This window comes from Drosophila albomicans, chromosome 3 (assembly GCF_009650485.2).
Source record: "Drosophila albomicans strain 15112-1751.03 chromosome 3, ASM965048v2, whole genome shotgun sequence".
In the NCBI taxonomy this organism is placed as follows: domain Eukaryota; kingdom Metazoa; phylum Arthropoda; class Insecta; order Diptera; family Drosophilidae; genus Drosophila; species Drosophila albomicans.
The window spans coordinates 5,813,202-5,835,265 of record NC_047629.2 but is presented as its reverse complement, the minus strand read 5'-3'; the positions used below and the strand labels follow the sequence as shown (position 1 = coordinate 5,835,265).

The following is a 22,064-nucleotide window of genomic DNA, read 5'->3' as shown; positions in this document are numbered from 1 at the left end:
TTCAAAATTCCATTAGTTTCGGTTTTGTAGACGCATTACAATAAAACCTTATATGGTTTTAAAGCATAGTATTGCACTTGTGTATAAATTAAATAACATAATTATAAATATTATTAAGTAGATTCAGTATCATAAATGGATATACCATATATGCATGCAAGTATTTTTGTTTGTCTGTGTTCGGGAGTTTCATTTCATTTTCATCATTATTGTTGAGGTTTTTTCTTAGTGTTAAGAATGCAAACTATTTAAAATTATTATTTCGATTCGATTTTTCCATATTGTATTGTAGATTTTTTTACAATTTCCTAATGCTACGATCCGCCGCAGTCGAGTTAAGTTTCGTTCTGTGAAGAGATAAATTCAAAATGTAAGAATATGTTTTAAATATGGTTATGCACAATAAGAAAACTGAAACATATTAAAGGCGGCATAAAAAGCAAATGATTCCAATTAAATTTTGAAAACAAAAATGAATTCGTATAGTAAATTTCTCTTGTAGCTGACATGCGAAAACATTTGAACAAGTTGCGTGTTAATTTTGCTGACATCGAGATGACAAGATAAAACTGACATTTAAAGTGCAACTCCATGCAGACGATGGAATCTTATGTCTTACCCATTTTCCTAAGTTAAAAACAATACTCTTTAGCCCCCACAACTTCTGGGGGCAACCGGACGGGAAGCTTGATTACTGACTCTCTGATTAACTGCCTGATTGAATACGTGTGTATATCGCGAAAATAAAACTGTTTGCATTTGGCGTCAAAATTACAAAATGCTGGATTAATCCGATGTTGTTGTTAGCTTTGACCTCATTGAATATATTATACATAAACTTATTTTATTTGCAGTACGAGTATTTTTGTTGTTGTTGATTTTGTGCGCGTTTAATCACTGTTCATTAGTCATCCTTTTGCAATGAATTCAGTATTTTTTGTGAGAGATGGTATTTAATCAGTTTTGTGAGTATTTTATTTGCATTTGTTTTTCGTTTATAGTTTGTTGTGAAATAGAAAAATAACAATTAATGTTAGAAATCTGTTGAAATGATGATAAAAATTCAATTAAGCAAGAATTGTGTGTGTATGCGTAATATTGTTGTGTAAATTTGTGTGTGTGTGCGTGTGTGTTATTAAATTGAGTAACAGTTAGTATATACTACTAAGCAGGTGTAGCCGCAAATAAATACCAAATGCAAAATACTTTTTGTAATTCTGACGCCAATTCCAAGTTGAGAAGCAGAACAAAAAGAAAGTTTTGTCGATTGAAATGAAACTTGCTTGTAATAAATATTAAACTGCATTTAGCGGACTTTATAATAGATAGATAGAATAGTATTATATTGGATTTATAAGTAAAAGTATATATTGCTTCAGTTAACTATGTTCAAATCTCGCTCTGAGAGTACCGGAAATGAGGTTCTAGCATTGCGTAGGAGTTCGGGAGAATTTTGTATATATTAAATTGTGTGTGTGTGGGTATTTGTTTTGTGTGTGAAAAGAGAAAAAATAAAATAAATTTGTAAATTAGTTAGGTAAATATTAGAGCCGACCACCAAATCAAAGATAAAATGATGAATCAATGAAAGTAATTAAAGAAGTTTGAGTAATAAGACGATACAATGCAATTGGATGGCACTGTTAACAGTGCCGTCCCACATACGATCCACACTCACACTCTCTCTGCATACTTACAGTTCCATGGAGAGTACTGTCGGATTGGGACACGCCTGTGGCGCCCTCACGTGACACTGCTTGTGGCAGATAAGTTGACAGTCGCGACACTCATAGCCCTGCTTGCCCGGTCGCCTAGGTATGGACTTCATGCAGATGGAACACTGTAGCCCGCTACTGTAAGTGCAGAATACTGTTGTGTTGAACTATCGAGGATAGAGGAAGTACAGCGACTTACCCGCTCAAATGCTTGGCTATGAAGGTGTGATCGTTGTAGATGTGCAACTTGGTGCCCTTGCGTCGCCAGCGAGGTCTTTGTGCAATGGCCAGCGGCACAACGAAATGACTGAGCGGACAATAATAGAGACAGGTCAGTGGAATTATTAAATACTTTTGAATTAAATTGAATGTAATTACCGCTTGACACCATTCTCAACGGTCTCCAGTACCAGGGTGGATGCCTCATGCACATAGGTTTTGTTGCTGGCCGAGGAGAATCCTGAGATTGCCGAAGATTCTGAAATTGAAGAGCGACGTGAGTGGTCGGTCATGGACGAACCAATGCCCATGCGGGGTCCTGTTGCAGTTGCAATTGCAGTTGTGGTTGTTGTGGTTGTAGTTGTTGTTGTTGTTGCAGTGTATTATCATATTGTATTTATATATTTTATAATATATTTAAAATTGTGTTAAATCCATAGCCAAAAAGCGTGGAGACCCACAAAAAACCACCCACAATTTATTAATAGCACATATGAAAATAAATGAAAGAAAAAAAGAAAAATACCAGAAAAATCATAATAAGATTTGTTCAAAATCATTTCAAATTAAATATGCAAATCATTTAGGAAAATTTGTGTGTTGTGTATTGTGTGTATCATTCAGATATGTGCAGTTGTATTAAAAGTATTACAAATATTAAGTATACGTATAGGAAATTGGTTTACAATAAACATGTATAGAGAGGTACATACAGATTAGATTTGTGTGTGTTGTTGTAGGTTAGCGATCATTGTATGGAGAAAATTGGGAGAAAAATAGAACAAAGAACTGCATAAAGATAAATACACAATACATGGAACAAATGGCAGAAAGATGAAGACATCATTTGACAATATGAAAACACGTAAATCGTATGTAAACTAAATACTTGTGAGTGCATATCAATGTGGGTACAACGGGAATTATTATGGCATATGAATGAATCAGTTTTGTTCATTTCATGTAAATATGCAGTTGCATAGTTCATGGAAATTATTACTAAAAAAATAACTACACAAAGATTTACGCTTAATCAGCATTTGTCTCTTAATAAACAAATAACTATATACATTCAAATAAATAAGATATTTAAGAATCGATTTTTACATCAATAAAAATTACACCTAACATGCAGCAATTATAATAAAAACCACTATGAAAGCTACCATCCACTTTTGACTGTAATAGACCCTTCACTTTTTGTTGGTATAAGGAACTTTAAAATATTACTTTAACCGGTAATTTATAAGATAAAATAATATTGTTTGTCTATTGTTTCTTGATTGTTTGGTGATATCTAATAGCAGTAATAATAAGGGATCAAATTTATAAATCTGGTATTATCTATTAAACTTGCTAATATCAAGTTAGTTGTAAAGTCTGGTTGACAATCAGAAAAGGCGAAATCCAACGATTTAGTTTCGGAATATATTCTTTGTGGGGTCGAAAGTTCATGTTGTGCCTGTTTCACACATTGTACATTCAACTAAAGTGAAGGGTGGAAAAATTAATTACAGTTACTATAAGATTATACAAAATTAATAAATAAATATAAAATTATAAATTTCTTTCCTTAAAATCTTTTTGTACAGCGCTTTAAAATCAACAAAATCAAAATCTTTAAACTGTTGCCATGCATTATAAGAAACTTCGAGTATACAAAATTGAAATTAATTAATAAATTGTAGTTTTTCCTTTGATTGTTTAAAGTGCTTTTTTAGATTTCGTGTTTTATCTGAAACTATTCAGCAACGTAGAATTTTATGAACTGAATTCTGCTTTCCCATCAATATATTTAAAAATGTTATAGAGAGTTGTCGACTCTATTAAAAAAACATTTCGTTAAGATACATTTCATAAAAATAATTTACATTTGTTATTGGGCAGAGTTTCTCCTTTTTATTTATAAGCCCATTTATTACAAGCCTCGGAATTCCTTTTTCTAATATGTTAATCAGCAATTTTCAAGTAAATATTATTTAGTCAACACATTTGAGGATGATAAAAGCACATTTTACATTTCGATAATGTAAAATTCTCGTATATTATCTTGTTTTGTGCTCTTATAATAACTATTACAAATATATTTGAAAAGTCTAGTCGAGCTTTAGCGTTCACTATGTACAGTGGAACTTCCCACCAGACAAACAGTATTTCATATAAATTTGAATTGTGCTGCGAAATGTGGTTTCACAAGATGCACAAATGAACACAAAATGTGGGTAAATGTTGTGTGGAGTGTGGTGCAGTGTGAAAGTGAATGTGAATGTGATTGTTTGGGTAATTACCAAGTGAATTGCTTTTAGACAGAGTAGCACGATCGACAGATAATGAACGGGAAGATTCACCATTGAGGGGTCCGGTGGTTGTTCTTGTTATTCCAGTGGCTGTTGTTGTAGTTGTATTGGCGGAATTTGTGACTGATTTATGGTTGTTATTGGGCTGATCGGCCGAAAGGGTACGTGTTTTGGAGCGACTTAGCCGCTTCTTGAGGGTGCCAAAGAAATTACGTTTTTTGCTCCGACCGCGATCATCCAGATCGACTCCTGGCAACTGCTGCTGCTGCTGCTGTCCGGCAGCATAGGAGAGGGACGCACCATTCCGGGATAGACTATTCGAGTTGTAGCCGGAGCCGCTGCCATTGGGTTGGCCGGTGAGATTGCTGCTGCCATTGAGGCTGTAGTTATTGTGGTAGCCACTGCCATTGGGCGACGAGGCGGCATTAGGCAGGCCAAACTGTAAGATTATCGTATGACGAATTAATGTGAACGCAATTGCGAATAGAAATTTAAAGTTGAAACTGCATGCCATGCGTTATAGAAAGAACGGCATACTCACCTCGCCGGTGCTCTCCTCGTTGATGGGGTTACCTGTTTCGTTGGCATTGGCGGACTCGTTGACCAGGCCACTATCAACCTGATCGCCGGCCTGATCGATGGCCTCAACATTCGAGGCCGAAGCGGACACTTCACTGGCCTTGGCAGCACGCTCAAAAGCCTCGGCAACGGCCTGGTCAAGAGCTGTCGGCGTCTCGGTCACCTCGATGCGACCATCCTTGTTCAGCTCGACCTGGCGCCGAAGTGTGGATATTTGGTTGGTGGTTAGAGAAGCGCAGGGTTAGGCAAAGAACGATCAATAAACAGAACGAGAAACAAGTTTGTGATTAGAGCTCGACGCAACTTTCATGTACTTTGAATGCACCATGAGCATGAGTTGGCAGATTACGATTGGGATTAGTCAAGAATATAGTATTTGTAAATGCAGAACTGAAAACAAACTGAAAGAAACGGGCCATGGACAATGCTGGAATCGTTACCTTGTATGCGTTGGGATTGCTCGAGTTCTGGGCGGGATCGGAATCGGAATCGAAATGAAATGCAAAGAAACGAAACGAAAGAAGGGCAAATTAAATCAATAATTGTAAAGACGAGGGGGTAGAGAAGAGAACTGAGCTGAGAGAAATATGCATAGACGATGCTGAACTTACTCGCTGCACGCTATGGATAATCAGCGTGCTCTTGCTCGGCTGGCCACCGCTGGTGCCAGAGAGAGCGCCATCTTGGAGGGCACGCACAGCAGCATCGGCAAGATCGGCGCCATTGCGGATGTGCTCGTTGATGGCGGGCGTGCTGAGACGCAGTGCCTCCTTTAGGCGATTGGGACGAGCGCCCGCGGGGATCTCAGCGCCCTCGATGAACACAAAGTCCACGGTGATGGCACCTGCCACGGGCTGCGTCTCGTAGGGACGCGGCTGCAGCTGGAGCAACTGCGTCGAGGCTGGACCAACGGCCAGCTCATCGATGCCAACGAGGCCGAGACCCAGGAACTTGGGCGGATCCGAGGCAATCACTGGACGGTCGTAGACTTCAAAGAGTATCTCGGCAGATTGCGGGGAGAGTTCACTGCAACGTAAGTTGAGCAATTAAGAGGGAATCTTGAATTCGTAAGAGATCTACTCACAAGAGGAAGTGCTCATCCCAGTAGGGTTTGCTGCCATGCTGTGTGCCCGTTTGGTTCTTTTGGGCCGGCTCATCCATCTCGATGACCACATAGGGATCGTGGGCATCGCGCAGCCCCTCGCCCTTGACAATCTTCACCAGCAGGCGACGACCGGAGACCATGTGCTGTGAGTCCCGCAAGATGCCCGATCCCAGATGCTCCATATTGTGCTGTGTTTCGGGCCGAGCATGCAATGAGCGAGTGACAAGTGACAAGAATGGAATTAACAGAATTCAGCAGAAGATTCAGAGAACACACTTAGAGTAGCGCAGTGTTTGTTTGCAACTTATGAAATTCGCCTTTAATTATATCTGACGGTGGAAAGGGGTAGGAGAGGGTTAAAGAGTTTTGTGGAAGGGTGGTTTTACAAATTGTAATAAGATTGAAAGTATTGATTGCCCTGAAAAAAGAGAGAAAACTTTTACTTAGGCGTTGCAAGGTGCGCGAGCAAATTTAATGGGAGACAAAGGGAAAGAGATTGAAACGGAAACGGAAACATGCGGAGACATTGTGAGATGTGCTCTACAAGGCTGCAAAAGACCTGTTCACATTTTTGAAAATAATAAATTTGGATACATTTCACCTAATGCGCTTTAAGCACTATAGTCTTTCTTTTCTTACTTTTTTACTTTACTTTTTTTGAGAGTCTAACGAGACAATTCTTCTATATATAAAAATACAAAATTCGAATACTTAATTGCTGTAAGAAGTTTCGCTTTTGAATCAACCCTGAACAAAGTGTTTTCATAGTATAAATTATTATTGCGCTGTATTCTGTATATGACAGTAATGCGAGTTTACCAAAGTCACACTGTGAATTTTTACAATCAATATTTTTTCACAATTACGTCATTAAAATAAATAGACATTTGCAAGTCGAAGCTATTCAAAGATTTTTAAAGTTTCATCACGATTTGCTAATTAATAAAAATATGTAAAGGAAAGTGTGATTCATTACTAATAATTTGTCAAGATTTTATAAAAAAATAGTAAACACTTTATAAAGCAAGGCTTTAATTTTGCAGCCCTGTGGAGTGAATACATAAAAGGCGAATTTCATAAAACGAACAAAAACAAACAAATTTCATGTTGTAACGACCGTGAACATCAAAACATATAGAAACATATGCACAGGAATCACGATATATATTATATATTGAAATGTACGTTTGAGTAATCATGTTCGAGACTGATTAAGAGAACTGCAGTTGTTGGTGTGGCGTCAGAACAATGAGAAATTGTTTTGTTGCTTGTCTGTGTGGAGAACAGTTTAAGAAGAGCGATTTATATCAATTGAGTTGTGTGTAGGGTGACAAATGTGTCGCATATGTCGACTAAAACCAACTAAAGAGACATTGTACACACATATTAAGAAAGAGAGAGTGTGAACTACAGAGAGACAGAAAGGAGAACCACACAGAAAGGGGAAACTCGGGGACAGCAGAAACTGCTTCTCACTGCTCTGCTCGCTCACCGCCAGCGAATCATAATGGACGGGATAGATTACAGGTAGCTCCAATGGCTCCACTTCGGCACGCGGACAGGTGGAGTAGATGGAGAAATCCACTGGGTAGACGGTGTCACGCAGTGCCGTCGTCAATATGTCGCTGATAACTGTCTGCAGCTGTTGCTCATCCTGATCCATGGCCTTGATGGCGCCCACCGAGTTCATGGCAATGCGCACCTGTGTGTAAAAAGTTAATGAATCATTTCAGTTAGTCGCTCCCAGAACTAGATCAAATCAGTGTTATCTACTGTTTTTGTTAGTTCTTTTTTATTTCTTGCTACTTACGTCCGGATAGCCATCAACACGCATCTCACCCTTGAGCGTGTTGTAGTTCATGGGTATGGACATGCGTGCTCGGAATCGCGACACGGTGACCTTATAGTGCGATGTCTCCACCTTGCCCGACTTTTGTCTGAAGGTCTTCACCTGCAGCACTGGCATCGCGTCACAGTCAAAGGTGATGAGCTGCAAGTCAAACGAAAAAGTATTACCTCATTCATCGCTGTTCACTTTTAGGTTAAAGTTCAATCTCGGGTTCAATTCGCTTTACCATTTCAGCTGGATTCTGTTCCTCGCAGTTGCAGAAAATGTTGTTCAGCCCCGGCGCTGGACTGTCGGGCAGCACTCGGACCACTTCAACTGCCACACCATGCTGCAAATGGAAATTGGATGAGTTTAAATATGTGAAACTATCGTTATAAATCGTTATTTCTAGTATCGAAATAAAGATTATTAGTTTATTTAATTCAAGAGCAATGGAAGTATACAACTTCTTTTTATATTATAACTTTGTGCCGGCAGGAAATGTATGTAACAGGTAGAAGAAGGCATCTCCGACCCTATAAAGTATATATATTCTTGATCAGCATCAATAGCCGAGACGATCTAGCCATGTCTGTCTGTCCGTCTGTCCGTATGAAACACTGGATCTCAGAGACTATAAGAGATATAGCTATAATTGACAGCATTTGTTATGTTTGCACGCAGATCAAGTTTGTTTCAAATTTTTTCCACGCCTACTCCTGCCCCCTAAAATCAAAAAAATCGAATAACAAGCGCAATTTTAAAGCAAGAGCTGCGAATTTTGGTGTAAACAATAATACCTATAGTTTTTATGATTTCCGAATTTGATTGGAATCACATACAAATTGTAGAAGTTATTAAAGAAATACTTTTGTATGGGCAAAAACGCCTACTTTCTAGGGGTCTGAGTTGCTTTGGCCGCCAATCTGGTATATTGTGCCGTCTATGGTATATTTTGAATGCGATACTATATCGATATACCAAATAGACCATTTGGTATATTGTTTAATATTTTTGTAGTATTTTCGGTATATTTTGAAAATAATACCGCAATATTTTGCTTTTATTCAAAATGTGTAGCGGGTATCTCACAGTCGAGCACACTCGACTGTAGCTTTCTTACTTGTTTCTATATATGTTAAATAAAATTACTTTCTTTGCTTCTTAAATAGTAATGTTTCATAAATATGAGCCACAAACTATTTTTACTATCGCCTTTTCAATCGAAATTTATATTATTACTTGACTCATGCGAATTCCCATTTACATATGTTAATTTTATTCAAGTACCAAGTTGAAGAAAGCTAAAGTTCAGAATAGTCGAGAGCAACAGATTTCTCACTCAATTTTATTGTTCGATAGTGATTAATTTTTCAGTAAACAGTTACACTACACTACATTTTCTATGTCTTATTTTGAATTTAAGACTAAAGTTGAATGAGACACAATTTATGACTTAAAAGCACTCTAAAAATGAAAATGAAGTAATTATTATTTTCTGTTTATTCATTTACTACACAGGGAGAAATAATTATTCTAAAACATCTTAGGATTAGGTTAGATGTTGTAAACATTAGGAGATGTTGTAATCATTAGGTAATTAATCCTGGTGTTATCGATGTTAGCTTATTAGGTTAAGAAATCTCGAATTATTTCGCATGTGGCTTGAATATAGTTGTTTCGGTTACTTTGAAAATAATATTTAAAAAAGGTGTCCCTATAAAAAACGTTGATTAGCTATACTAATTAAAAATATAAAATAAAATTACAATTTTTAAATTGTTTTGCATTTTATTTGGTATTTCTTCTATTTTTATATTGAGAATATTTCTTGTTCTATAATAATGGTCTTGAATCAAGAATTTATCTTGATGGTTTAATTGACATATTTTCGTCATGATTTAAGTTTATTTTCTTGATTTCAAAAAGTTATTTCCTCTTTCCTACGGTATATTTTAAATGTTGTAAATATACGAAATATAGGTTTTGGTATATTTGAATAGTTTTGGGAACATTAAGTTGATATATTTCAATGATAATAAAGTTCTGTTTTATTTTTAGTGGAAATAAGTAGCGTATATCTTTCTGACTTGTTTTTCTGTATGTGAAATATTTATTACACAAATAAAACAACAACCAGTAATAAATTCCTCCAAAGAGAACAAGCTCAGCGAACTCTACCATAAATTTGATTCACAAAATAGTTGGTCATGCTAAGCAGCTCTGAGCTAACTCTTGTATTCAACACATATTCTAATAGCTTCCGTCTTCTCTTGGCTAAGAGTTCGCTGTACTAATGCCGGCGAGGAAGGAGAGCATCAGAACCCGTTTGTAGCCGCCATTCGGAGCTGTTTTTGTGGCATGGCTGGAGAGCATTACGTAAGCGACAAACGTGAAGAAGTAGTTCATGAGTTATGTACCCGATCCGGAATGACGAGAACCTGCGATAATGACTAACCAAAAAGCAAGCTGGCAATCACATACATAACATACTACACACAGCTTTTTAGTCATAAACAAAATGCGCTGACCTTGGCCTACGTTCGGGGAGCGGACTCAGAGCAGTTTAGCTCAGCGCGTAAAAGGCGATAAAAAGTTGAAAAGTTGCGCTCAAAACGCGTTTCTATGCCGGTTACGCTTGAGCGGATACACAAGTAAAAAAAAAAACATACACTGAGTAGACGCTGAATTCAAGTTGAAAGCCGAGGCCAGACAGACAGGCGGATGGACAGATGGAGAGAACAGAGTTCAATGGACGAGACAAAGTGCCAAATGACATCACAACTAGGTGACAATCAATGGGAGTGGGAATTCAGTTGTTCTATTCTGATGTTCTGATGTTCTCGGCTATTTTCTGCTCTTGATGATGTCAAAACAGCTTTAAGGCTGATGTCATGTATGCACTCACCTCCTCGACGGATTTGCGCAGTGTATCATTGATAGCAATCACCCAGGACATGAGCAGCTCGTTGACAATAACCAGATCGCTGTAAAGCCAACGGAACACTTGACTTGTCCACGTGACGGAGCTCTGTGAACCCAAAAAGAATAATTAACATAATACTTCAAGAAATTTAACAAATTTAACTTGCCGTTTCGGGTCCCACCACATTCGAGGGCGGTGGCACATAGCGCTTCTTGCGATTCTCAGGTCCCGTGGAACTCTGGCGGACCATGCGACGACGTGGTCCACCCACAGATCCTCCGCTTCCACCGCCCATGGGCGAGGCACTGGATCGTCCACGACCCCCTGAAGCACCGCCCGTTAGAGGTTTGGATAGATCGTCGATTTTGCTCTTGGTGGCCATCAGTTCGCGTGGCTCGGAGAGACGCTTCTCGGTCTTGGCACCGCCAACGGTTGTTGGTGCCACGCTGCTCTGGCGACTGTTGCTGGCGCTGACTGGTGCATTGGCGCCCTTGTTGAGATACTTGTGATAGAGGAGCTTGCACAGCCAAACGGAGAAGAGGGCCAAGACGGCCCACAAGAATATGAACATGGCTAGGGAGTCCATTGTTAAGTCACCAAGTCCCTCGAACGAACAGATATAGTCATCGATTTGATCTGCAAGATCCATTATTCAATTGCCAATGACATTGTTCCAGACATCAGAGGCATCGTTAAACCTGTAACAAGATGGACATCGCAAATTAATCGATATCGATAACTCAATCGGATGGGAATGGGAATAGAAACATTTGCTTAGACCGATGTAGTAAGCGTATTTTGTATGTATTCATATGTACAATACACATTATATATTTAACAACAACAGCAATCTGCCACTGGCTCTGGGATCTCGGAGATGCCTGAGATCGTTCGGTAGCCATGAAAAGCCCCAGGTCTATTAATAGCACTTGAAAAAATTCATTTCGAATCGAAAATATGAAAATTCTTTGCACTCACTTAAGAAAATTGTTCACAAAACACACAACAATGAATTTAAAGATCGTTTTGCAATTGAATAAATAAATAGTAAAACTTTTTAATTAATTTAAAATATTTATTTAAATATTTTTGAATAAGGCAACACAAAAAATAAATAAAACAGAGGAACACAAAAACTCAAAGGAAAATCGTAGCGTTGAAAAACCAAACCGAAATGAAACTGAACACAATTCGCAGGCCCATAACGTGTGTATCTCATACAATTCAAACTTTGTATCTCATGTGAGAAATGTTCTCAGATAATATTGTATCTGTATCTGTGGCTGTGGCTGTGGCTGTGCTTGTTAAAAAGGGAACAAAACTAAAGAAGCGAAATTCAAAACATTAATGCGCCGACGCACAGAGCTTGCCACACATAATGCGTGTCTTAATGGCTTCCATATTCGAGAGAGAGTCAAACAAATGAGCGAAAGAGACGATGAGGGAAAAGTTTTGGACTGGAGCAAAAGGCGGACGAACTAAGTATTGACGTCATAGTTTTTTGGGGTCGCGACGTATTCGAAAATAAAAGACAGAAGTTGCCAAAAAACAAAACAAGGAAAAAATCAACAACTAGGCGACACACGAATACGCTTCAAATTCAAAACGATATCTATATCTATATCTATATCTATATCTATATCTATATCTATATCTATATCTATATCTATATCTATATCTATATCTATATCTATATCTATATCTATATCTATATCTATATCTATATCTATATCTATATCTATATCTATATCTATATCTATATCTATATCTATATCTATATCTATATCTATATCTATATCTATATCTATATCTATATCTATATCTATATCTATATCTATATCTATATCTATATCTATATCTATATCTATATCTATATCTATATCTATATCTATATCTATAACTATATCTATATCTATATCTATATCTTTATATATATATATATATATATATATATATATATATATATCTATCTTGGAAAGAGTATTCAAAAAGAGATGTCCCATTGTAAATAAATAAATAAATTTCAATAGCCAGACACGTACAAAAAGAAATGACGTAAGACTTGTCAGGCCGAAACAATGTAAGAACTACAGATCGAATGTTAAATCGGAATCAATACGCTTTAAATATTCGATAGACAGGTCGCCATTTGCTATACACTTTGTTAAGAGTAAAAGCATTTGGCTGTGATTGCATTTGGGTTAATAGCAACTAGTTGGCACTTGTTGCAGTTGATATTTGTTTTTGAAAATTGAATTTCATTAAATTTTGGCAGCGGTTTTATTTGGTTTGAGCAAGGCCAGACCCTACAATTTCCGATCGTTATTAACTATGAGTATTGGTCATTTACGATTGGTTTCGCTCTATGGCAGCCTCCAAGGCGATATCAATAACAATGAAATAATATCAGTGTGAATATTTGTATATACTTTGAGACAAAAAACCGGAAGAGTATTATATGTAAATCGAAAGCTATTCGAGCCTAAATTGCTTTGTGCTAATTTCTCAGTGAAATTTAAAAAACTATTTAGATTCTAAAAATAATGTATTTATTTTACAAATACATTTTGACTAATACAAACAAAATCAAATCTCCTACACTAATCAAAGTTCTTGTTGAGTTATATTAAAGAAGTTTAAGATATAGCAAGTGTTTTCTAAGTTAAGGCCTAAAGTCATGGAGCTTATTCATGAATCTGTAATCTGCGTAATCTTATTTGCAAATATCTTTTGCTGGGGAAATATGATATCGCTGTAGTACTGCGATCTTTCTGAGTATCCCCAACTGAAAACTCTTTCCGTACTTTGTATATGTTATATGTCTCTTCTTCTGGCATTCTTACTGCACCGTTGACTTTGAATCGGCTTGATTTGGCTTGGCACCGACGGCTAGCTCATTCCCCTTCTCCTTAGCAATACTTAGTACATTTCCCAGTTGTTGCTGTTGCGCGTCTATTGACCCCACTGTGATGGCAGCAAGGAGGGCGAAAGAGTGCTGCAAAGACGACGCTATTACGAGAGCAACAAGTATTCGTGGGTATTTTTAAGCATGTCGAACAAAAGCAAATGAACAAAATACAGTGCGCTTCTCGTTCTTGTTCTTCTTCTCTTCCCACTGGGTTGATGCCAAAAGAGGGCGGTTGCCACGCCCCCATAGATGTTAAAATGTTAATAAAGAACGAGTGTTCTTCGTTGTTCTTGGCTGTTAATTGTCAGATACAAAATACCGGCACTACAATGGGACCTATTCTTCTCTCAAATAATTATCAAAAACATATATTTAAAGAAAAGTCTCCCATTTTAAGGTTTGTTACGAATCTGCTCAGCTTTTTAGTCAATTAGACAGATAATAATTGACACAATTCGACAATAACGAGTCATAGGAATACAAGTACCAACGTGACGTGATGCGGGACCGATTCCGTTTTAATTGCTGACAAAAACTCATGCAGATTCATTACGTCATTTGATTATGCCACTTTAATTAAATCATGGCTCTGACTTCATTCTGAGCCACACACACTTGGTTTCCACATAGTATAAAAATAACAACGGTGAAAAGAATAATAAACTCAATACTGTGAAAAGATTGTTGACCTTTTAACCTATACAAAATTTTTTTATATAATTTATGAACGGATTGTTATGAATTAAACTAAAACTTGAGTATGCTCTATATATTAATTTAGACGTGATATGAATACAATTAGATCGAAATAATCAATGTTGACACTCTTCTCTAAACTTAAAAGCTATTTTATTGACTTATATTACAAATAAAGATCAGTATTCGAATTGAACGTTAAACTCTTGTTAATAACTTTGTGGCAGTAATTGACATTTTAATATACTATTTTTAGAACAGTCTGAGACTAATGGAAAAAAATACTTTTAAAAAACTTAAACTTCATGTATTATGAGGCAATATAAGCAGTTTTAAACGACATGTATTCTATTTAAACATTTCTGTAACTGCTCTTTATATTATTTTAAATAAATTCGTGATAGTAATTCACAACAATAAATTGATGAAAACAAGAAGGAAAAAACGACTGTGAGATACCCGCTAGTTATTTTCATTAAAAGTAAAACAGTGCAGTATTATTCTCATATACCGAAGGATATGATTTGGTATATCGAAATAGTACTATACTCAAAATATACCATAATCTACCATATTATAGGGTTGAAACGTATAATAACTTTGTGGCTCCAGCAAACGTATGTAACAGGTAGAATGAGTCTTCTCCGGCACCGTAAAATATATGGTTTATCTAGATCTCGGAGACTTCAGAAGATAGAACTATCATAAGAAATAAAAACTATAATCTTCCATTTTGTAAATTATACAATCTTTTGTATATTATGATTCAAAGCTATTTTGATGGACATGTATTTCATTTAAAGATCAATTACACTTCAAATAACATGTTGATAGTAATTCATACTTAAAATACGTATAATAGACTAAAGAAAGAAAAATGAAATATTTCAATTTTCATCGATTAATTATTTATAAAAGTTGCGCGAATCATGATCCTATCTTTAAGATGCGTAATAAGACAGCAGCTCTCTAGTAACTCATTTCATTTACATGCGCATTCATAATGAGAATTAGTTTGCTTTCTATTAATAGGAATTGAGTAATGTGATAGTCAATATCGTCGATAGTCGATTCGTCTAACCGCAGTAGCCAATCAATATACGGCTTGCACTTGCCCGCATGAGGGCCAATAGCAATTATACGTATGTATTTATGTATAAGCAAGAGTATTAAAGTGTTTGCCCAATTTCGATTGCAAATCGAATATCAGTAATTTGCTTAATTGAGTTGCCAATAATAATTTCGGCAATACACGTAGACGTGAGGCGAATGTTGCTTTTTCTCAATGCTGTTGATTCATTCATTAAGCAGGGAAAACTCCATTGCCTTCTTATCACCAGCTTATCAGTCAAAAAGTACAACAAAGATCCTCAACAAGTTCGAAGTGTGCACTCGTTACAATCTATTAAGTCTGTTAATGAACTGGTCTCCCTTGATAGGTCAACAATTGACGGCAATTGTGATAGACAGACAGTGAATAGACTGAGTGTTGCGACACCTGATGATGTCATTTGCGCTATTAACATATTATTGCCGTATGGACATTGATAAGGTATTTGCAATGATTCGTCTTAGTTCTTATCGTCGACATCGACTCTTTTTCGCAGCTATCAAAATCGTAAAAGTAACAGCAAATTGCAGTTCAATTTAGATTTAAAAGCCAATAATTAGCGTCATGCAAAGTTTGTTTTTCCACACAGTTGACCTTTAACTTTTGTATCGAAACGAAATCGAGGTCGCATCTACAGTAGTCACACGAACTGAATGTCGTTTCAAATATGAAAGTAATTACAAATATACAAAAAATCTAAATTACTGTTTACGAATGATTGCCTTATAATGTGTTGAATATAAACAGACAAACTTAGATATAATGGTCATTCTGTATATTATTTTAATTTGTGTCAAAATTTTAGCTCTCATGTGTCAGGCATCACTGTACGCAATTTGATGACCCTCCATATTTGGGGGAACTGAGTGTTTTGGTACTCTCATCATCATCATTAGCTAAGCCGGAAATGGCGCACATATGTGTGTGGAGTACGTGGCGTATGCGCAATACACATGTTCACAAATGAATATTGCATTACGCATACGCACACACTTATCGCCCCCTGTTGCAATTTAAGCTCTTATATAGGTGAGTTCAGCAGAGTTACGAGTTGTAAGAAAATTAAATGAAATTATGAACATTTTATAATGATGACCCCGTCTTTCTGTCTCCAAAAAGTTGTTCGACTTACACAATGATTCCAACTTACAAATGTTTCTACTGTGCTGCAGTGCAATGGAAGCAAAGTTCAGCTGCAGATTCACACACACAACTTTCATTGCGCGGACCTTTCGACTTTGCACGCCAACTGAAACACGTTTTGCTGTTGTCTCTCAGACAACAGAGAACTGTGCTGAGCCATTTACACTGGCTAACAACTCACTAGACAGCTAAATTGACCTCGGTTGACAGTTGTTTTTTTGTCTAGTGAACCGTTTTCAAGCTATTTCAAAATTTCCATTTCCATAAGCTCTTTGAGAAAATCTGGTTTTCATAGAACTTTATTGAAATGCCCGTAGAAGTCGCAACGTCAAGGAGAGATTTATTTACAAGGTAAATTTGTCACTTCAACATTTGGTAAAAAGTAACGAATTTTTGTAACAAAAAGTAGATAATATGACACATGTTTTTGCTCGAAAGAAATGAATGTGACTATGCAACATGTAATATCTTTACTTATCAAAAACAGCGCCAATAATAAAAATGCATGATAACAACTCTATCAATATCTTAATGTCTAGTCATAAAGATTCAAATATATCTAGTTTGCTTGAAGGTGACTTATCTTTAAAATGTTATCGACGCTTGGGCATAGAAGTAATAATAAATTCATAAATTTTATGTTCACAATTGAAAATATTCCTTGCCAGGATATTTAACAGCTGTTATCCATTTATTTGGTCGGATAGTGTTATCGATTATAACAACTGGGCAGTAGTTAACAGACGTCGACAGAAAACGCATAAATGGAACAGTTCAATCGAATCGATTAGAATCATTAAACGAGCGAGTCTGAGGACAAGACCTAGACACCAATTAAGCAATGTAAATCAGACGTAATATAACAACTGAGGTTGGGCATTGCTTGCTTGCTTTCCTAAGGAAAGAAGGGTTGAGGGTTGAGGGTTGGGACTAACACACCCTCGTACATAGCTCCACATGGACATGCTTTGGAATTTGTGTTTATATTGATTTTTATTTTCGGCACAAGGCCCAAACAACGCCCCAAAGACGAGCCCTCGCGCCCCTCTCAACCCCTTCTCCAATGAAATACTTCCTTCCCTCCATCATCATCATCTATGAACAATATGTGTCTTTTGGGTGCGTTTTTATTTTCAATGTTTTATTTGCGCATCGATTTGTTGCGCTGTTCAATATTTGTCTTGCAATATTTGAAGCTATTGCGACTGAGGTATTTGAACTCTTCATGTAGTAAATGTTTTGACCGTCGTGTCGCGTTGCGTTGTCAGGGCAACATTTTGGACAACCTCGAGCCACCTCAGACACAATGAATAAATTAAAGTTGACCAGTCGCAGCATTTATTAAACATTAGTTCAATCGAAAACCTTCAGATTTCCCATCATTTAACAAGATCTCCATATCATAAACGCTGACGAAGCAAAGGAAAGAGAATGAAAGAGAGAAAAAGAGAGTGTGACGCAAAAGCTTTGCTGTGTTTGGGGGTTGGACTTTTGAGTAAGGGTAACGGGTGGCATAAATCGTAATGCTTTTAACTGCGCGCCATTTACAACTATGCATCAGCCCCAAATCCCCATTCGCCCCTCCTCGCCTCGCCTCGCTTTTTCCTTCTCACTCTTAAAACTCTTCAAGCTACTTTCGATGCCGTGACACACTTTTGCCTCTGTCAACTTATGGGGGTGTGCCATACCCTCAATGGAGCAAGAGGGTGAGGGAGAAGGGAAGGAGAGGAGAGTCTTACTGACGTTCACACCCGCTGAGCGAGCTTTCCTTGCGTCGGTTTATCAGCGAGAAAACTGTTGTGCTGTCGACTGGAAAGCGGAGAGTGAGGACAGGGAGCTCCTGCAATCGCCTAATGCGACAACACACGCACTCGTCTAGGGATTCTAAGGGTAGCCAAAGAGCCTGGACATGGCGAAAACAGTGCTCAACTGGCAGATACCCAGTAGTAGCAAATTCCGGTTATAATGAGACTCAACATATTGATTAAATACAATCTATAGATTGTATTATTATACGAATTGAAATTTAGAAAAATTAATTTTGTGTTTAACATTCAAATTAAATATAATTTCAATTTTGTCTATACAACATTTGTGCTTTAAATTTGATGTATCAAAAGTTCAGCATATAAAGTTTCTCTCTTGCTCGATAAATATTTTAAGCTTAACTATCATATACCCTGTAATATGCTTTGAATGCGCCTCTTTAATGAAATTCGGCTAATGAAGTGTTTAAAGTGAAAACAAATATATTAATAGGGAGTGTAGAGCTTCTGCTTGGGCTATCTCTCTTTATTATATCCGTTTAACCTATTTTCATGAGCGCAACACACACACAGACACACCCATGCACAGTGGCTGTAAATCCTCCAGAGTCTCGAGGGTTGCTTTACTACGTTTCTACATTTCTACGGCTAATTTACGAATACTCACCATTTCATAAAGAAGCGACGTCGTCATTTATGGTTGTTTTCGTTTTCGTTGTCGTTGTCGTTGTTATTCGTGTTTGCCGAAATTGTGTTGCATTGTTGTAGATGAAGACGTAGATTGTTCAGTTATTGTTGAGTTATACGCATTATAAAAAGTATACAATATGTATAAAAAACAAAGCACATTTGCAGTAACCGACATTTATAAATAGAACAAAATCAGATATGTTTTGCGTTATTTCTTTACAGCTAAGGTTTAAGTTCACCACATTCTTGGTGGAGTTGCATACATGTACATTTGTATGTATGTATATTGTTTTTATGTTTGTATATATGTGTGTGTATATGCTTCCGGAATCGGTTAGTGACATTAAAGCAACCACATTGTCGTAAATGTTGTGTGTGTGTGTGTGTTTATATGTATGTATATTTATATGTGCGCACGGAAATGTGTGTCAAACATTTTTTGAAGCCCAAGCAAAAATAAAAGCAATTGGTGACCAGTTGAGAGCAAGTACAGTAAAAACTCTGTTCAAAGAAAATTCGTAATATTTATAATTTTAGCGTTTGCATTTAAATCATTTATTTTTATTATTTCTAAGAACAACTACCAAATTAAAGGTAGACTATTAATTTTTGAGAATTAATATGAAATTAGCGGATATCAAAAGTATCTTATTAGAAAGAATTTTTTTCAATTATTTATAATAAATTTAAATAGATAATGATAAAATAGATAGGCAAATAAATTTTGTAGTTTTTCTGTAATATATTTTAGATTACTTTAAAAAATTGATAATATTTGTGACTATTTTATAATTAAAGATGTCTGTTAAAATTTTAGAGTAATTCAAATCGTATTTAGTTTAATTTTCATGTAATAATATAACATAATTTATGGCAAATTTAGTCTGTAATTATTTCATTTTATTTTTGGGAAAAAGAGTCTTTGATAGTTCATTTGAATGAGCTTTCACTGTAGCTTGAAACAAAAGTGAAATATTTAAATATTGCGAAAAATAAACGTTAACTCACACTTTGTTTTTGGTAGCTTTTTATTTGTTGAAGGCCACGCAAATAAATTTACAACAAATTTTTTACACGGGGTAAAAAAAACACGAAACTTTGCAACTTTGAAAAATTGTCTAACTACTTTTTAAGATTCAACTTTAAAGCTAAAACCAAAACGTTGTCGCTTATTTTCGTATTATATAAAAATAACGTCGTTTAGTATTGCTTATAAACAAATTAGTTAAATGTAACCACGTATTTCTTTGTTATTATATTTTTGAACTCACTTTTTGAGCAAGTTTATTTGTTGTTGTTGCGATAAATTATTGTTTTATTGAAATTTGTTGTTATTTCTTCAGTCGTTGTCGATACGCGGGGAGGAAACTGAGACGTTGGCGATTTGGACGTGTGATGAATTTTACAAAAGTCGTAAAATTAACTAAAAGAGAGACAAACATGTATTTATTTCCAATGCAAATTATTTCAAACAATTCAGCGGCTTTGTTTGCTGACATTGTTGACACACATATGTAAGTATTTGACGCAGTGTGTGTTAGTGTTTCAATGTCGCGCTGATAAACATTCAAAAGTTGTTGTGCGTCTTGAAATCGACAGCAGCAGACAGCAGCACACACACACACACAAGCTTACAAATATCTGTATGTATGTGTCAGTGTTTGTTTTGGCCGCCACGTTTGTAGGCTACATTTTAGGCACAGTTGGCCAACATCTGAATTGGTCTGCTTACTGCAGTGAGAACAGAACATACTATGTATGTTATGTATGTGAGTGTGTGACCACATTATGTACACACAGATCTAGTTCGTGTATTTTGTCTTATTATATTCGATACACATTTGTACACAAATCCCAAGTATTGAGTACATAAATATACTATGGTCTATTCACATACATATTTATGTAGTATGTTTGCCAATTGTATTTTATTTTCGCAAAGCTTTCAAATTATTTTGATTCTCTACATATTTTTGCCGTTTGCTGCCAAATTTTAGCCGCAACTGATACACACACACACACATGAGAGTCTTCGCGTTGTTGTTGTTACTACTGCTGCCTTTGCCTATTCTTTTGTTTTTCTTCGTTTTCGCTGTTTGTTGTTCTTGCTACCCTATAAGCGCAAGCAAGCAGAAGGTTTGCCGATTGCCGCTATTTTATTCTGGTCCAAACAGAAACACGAATGCATACACATACACAGACATATTCACGTACACAAAACACATTCACATACACAATTGAGGCAACCGAATCGCCAAAAAGGATGCACAATTCTTTAAGTTCTCTTATAAATTCTTTTTCTTTAATTTTAACACTTTATTTTTATATATTTTGTAAATAATAAAATTAAGCCAAAGAACTTTCGTCTTTGCCGCTCGTACCACCCGTTCGCGCTCAGCTGTCCAATAAGACTGACTGCCTATCTAACTGTCAAGTAGAGTTGGACCGATAAAATTGTAAGTCGATTGTAATCGACTATTTTTTCCGGTAAATTCTTTTAGAATCGATTTGAATTTTTCAAAAGGTGTTCTACAAGCTTATATTATTCGTTCCCGATTTGTTACATAGACAAAACTGTTGGGCCTTTATCAAGTTCTTATTGGATATTTTTAACACTTATTTCAGACGACGTTTCAACGGAGAGGTTTTCAAATATACTGAATCTTAATGTCGACTGGTTACACTTAATTCCAATCAAATGAAAAAAGGGCGCGTTATTCAAATTGGTTAATATATCCGAGATTTTCAAATATCAATGGCTGTGTAGAATTCTCACAATTCTTTCACGACCTATTTGACAACAAAAATATAAATTTTAGGATTTTTTTTTAAATCAGAAATCGAAACAGCGATAAGTTGATGTAAGCAGTTTGAGGCATACTGAAAATTTTTAAAACTATACAGTTTGAAAATAAAATTGCATCCATACAAAAGCTTATTGCTACAAATGTAGCAGCCATGTTTGCTTTTTAAAATACTGGTTTCACTTCATGGGTGTTACATTTTGAAGTTTATTACGCTCTGAATTGAATTTGGATTTTAAATAATCCACCAAATCTGCAAATCTTGACATCATGCTGT

At 36.1% G+C, this 22,064-nt stretch overlaps 1 protein-coding gene across 22 annotated transcripts; it reads right to left on the bottom strand.

Annotated features, from left to right (window-relative positions):
• Nucleotides 1-186: 186 nt before the first annotated feature.
• Nucleotides 187-21,395, bottom strand: LOC117567707 (uncharacterized). Of its 22 annotated transcripts, none has more exons than XR_004572081.2 (16): nt 11,648-11,790; nt 10,836-11,367; nt 10,652-10,774; nt 7,991-8,092; nt 7,726-7,905; nt 7,408-7,617; nt 5,895-6,103; nt 5,422-5,836; nt 5,251-5,277; nt 4,773-5,003; nt 4,223-4,670; nt 2,094-2,253; nt 1,915-2,022; nt 1,698-1,853; nt 620-913; nt 187-347 (listed from the first exon to the last, which is right to left on the bottom strand). XR_004572081.2 is itself a non-coding variant. In XM_052003808.1 (16 exons), exons 3-16 carry the CDS (start codon nt 11,253-11,255, stop codon nt 299-301), a joined length of 2,838 nt encoding a protein of 945 aa, XP_051859768.1. In that variant the 5' UTR covers nt 11,256-11,305; nt 19,992-20,406; nt 21,365-21,389; the 3' UTR covers nt 187-298. The 22 variants fall into 22 exon arrangements, 21 of the variants coding, with proteins under 21 accessions (XP_051859768.1, XP_034103745.1, XP_051859769.1 ...); XM_052003808.1 differs by lacking the exons at nt 620-913; nt 11,648-11,790 and adding exons at nt 19,992-20,406; nt 21,365-21,389 and having other exon boundaries at nt 10,836-11,305; XM_034247854.2 differs by lacking the exons at nt 620-913; nt 11,648-11,790 and adding an exon at nt 21,365-21,395 and having other exon boundaries at nt 10,836-11,305.
• Between the last annotated feature and the right edge of the window lie 669 nt (nt 21,396-22,064).

Coding starts and splice junctions, on each gene's coding strand:
- LOC117567707 (XM_034247843.2), bottom strand. CDS start 11,318: ATGGATCTTGCAGATCAAATCGATGACTATATCTGTTCGTTCGAGGGA. Junction 8,093..10,651: donor TGCGCAAATCCGTCGAGGAG/GTGAGTGCATAC, acceptor TTCCATTTGCAG/CATGGTGTGGCAGTTGAAGT. Junction 4,671..4,772: donor ACGAGGAGAGCACCGGCGAG/GTGAGTATGCCG, acceptor ATAATCTTACAG/TTTGGCCTGCCTAATGCCGC.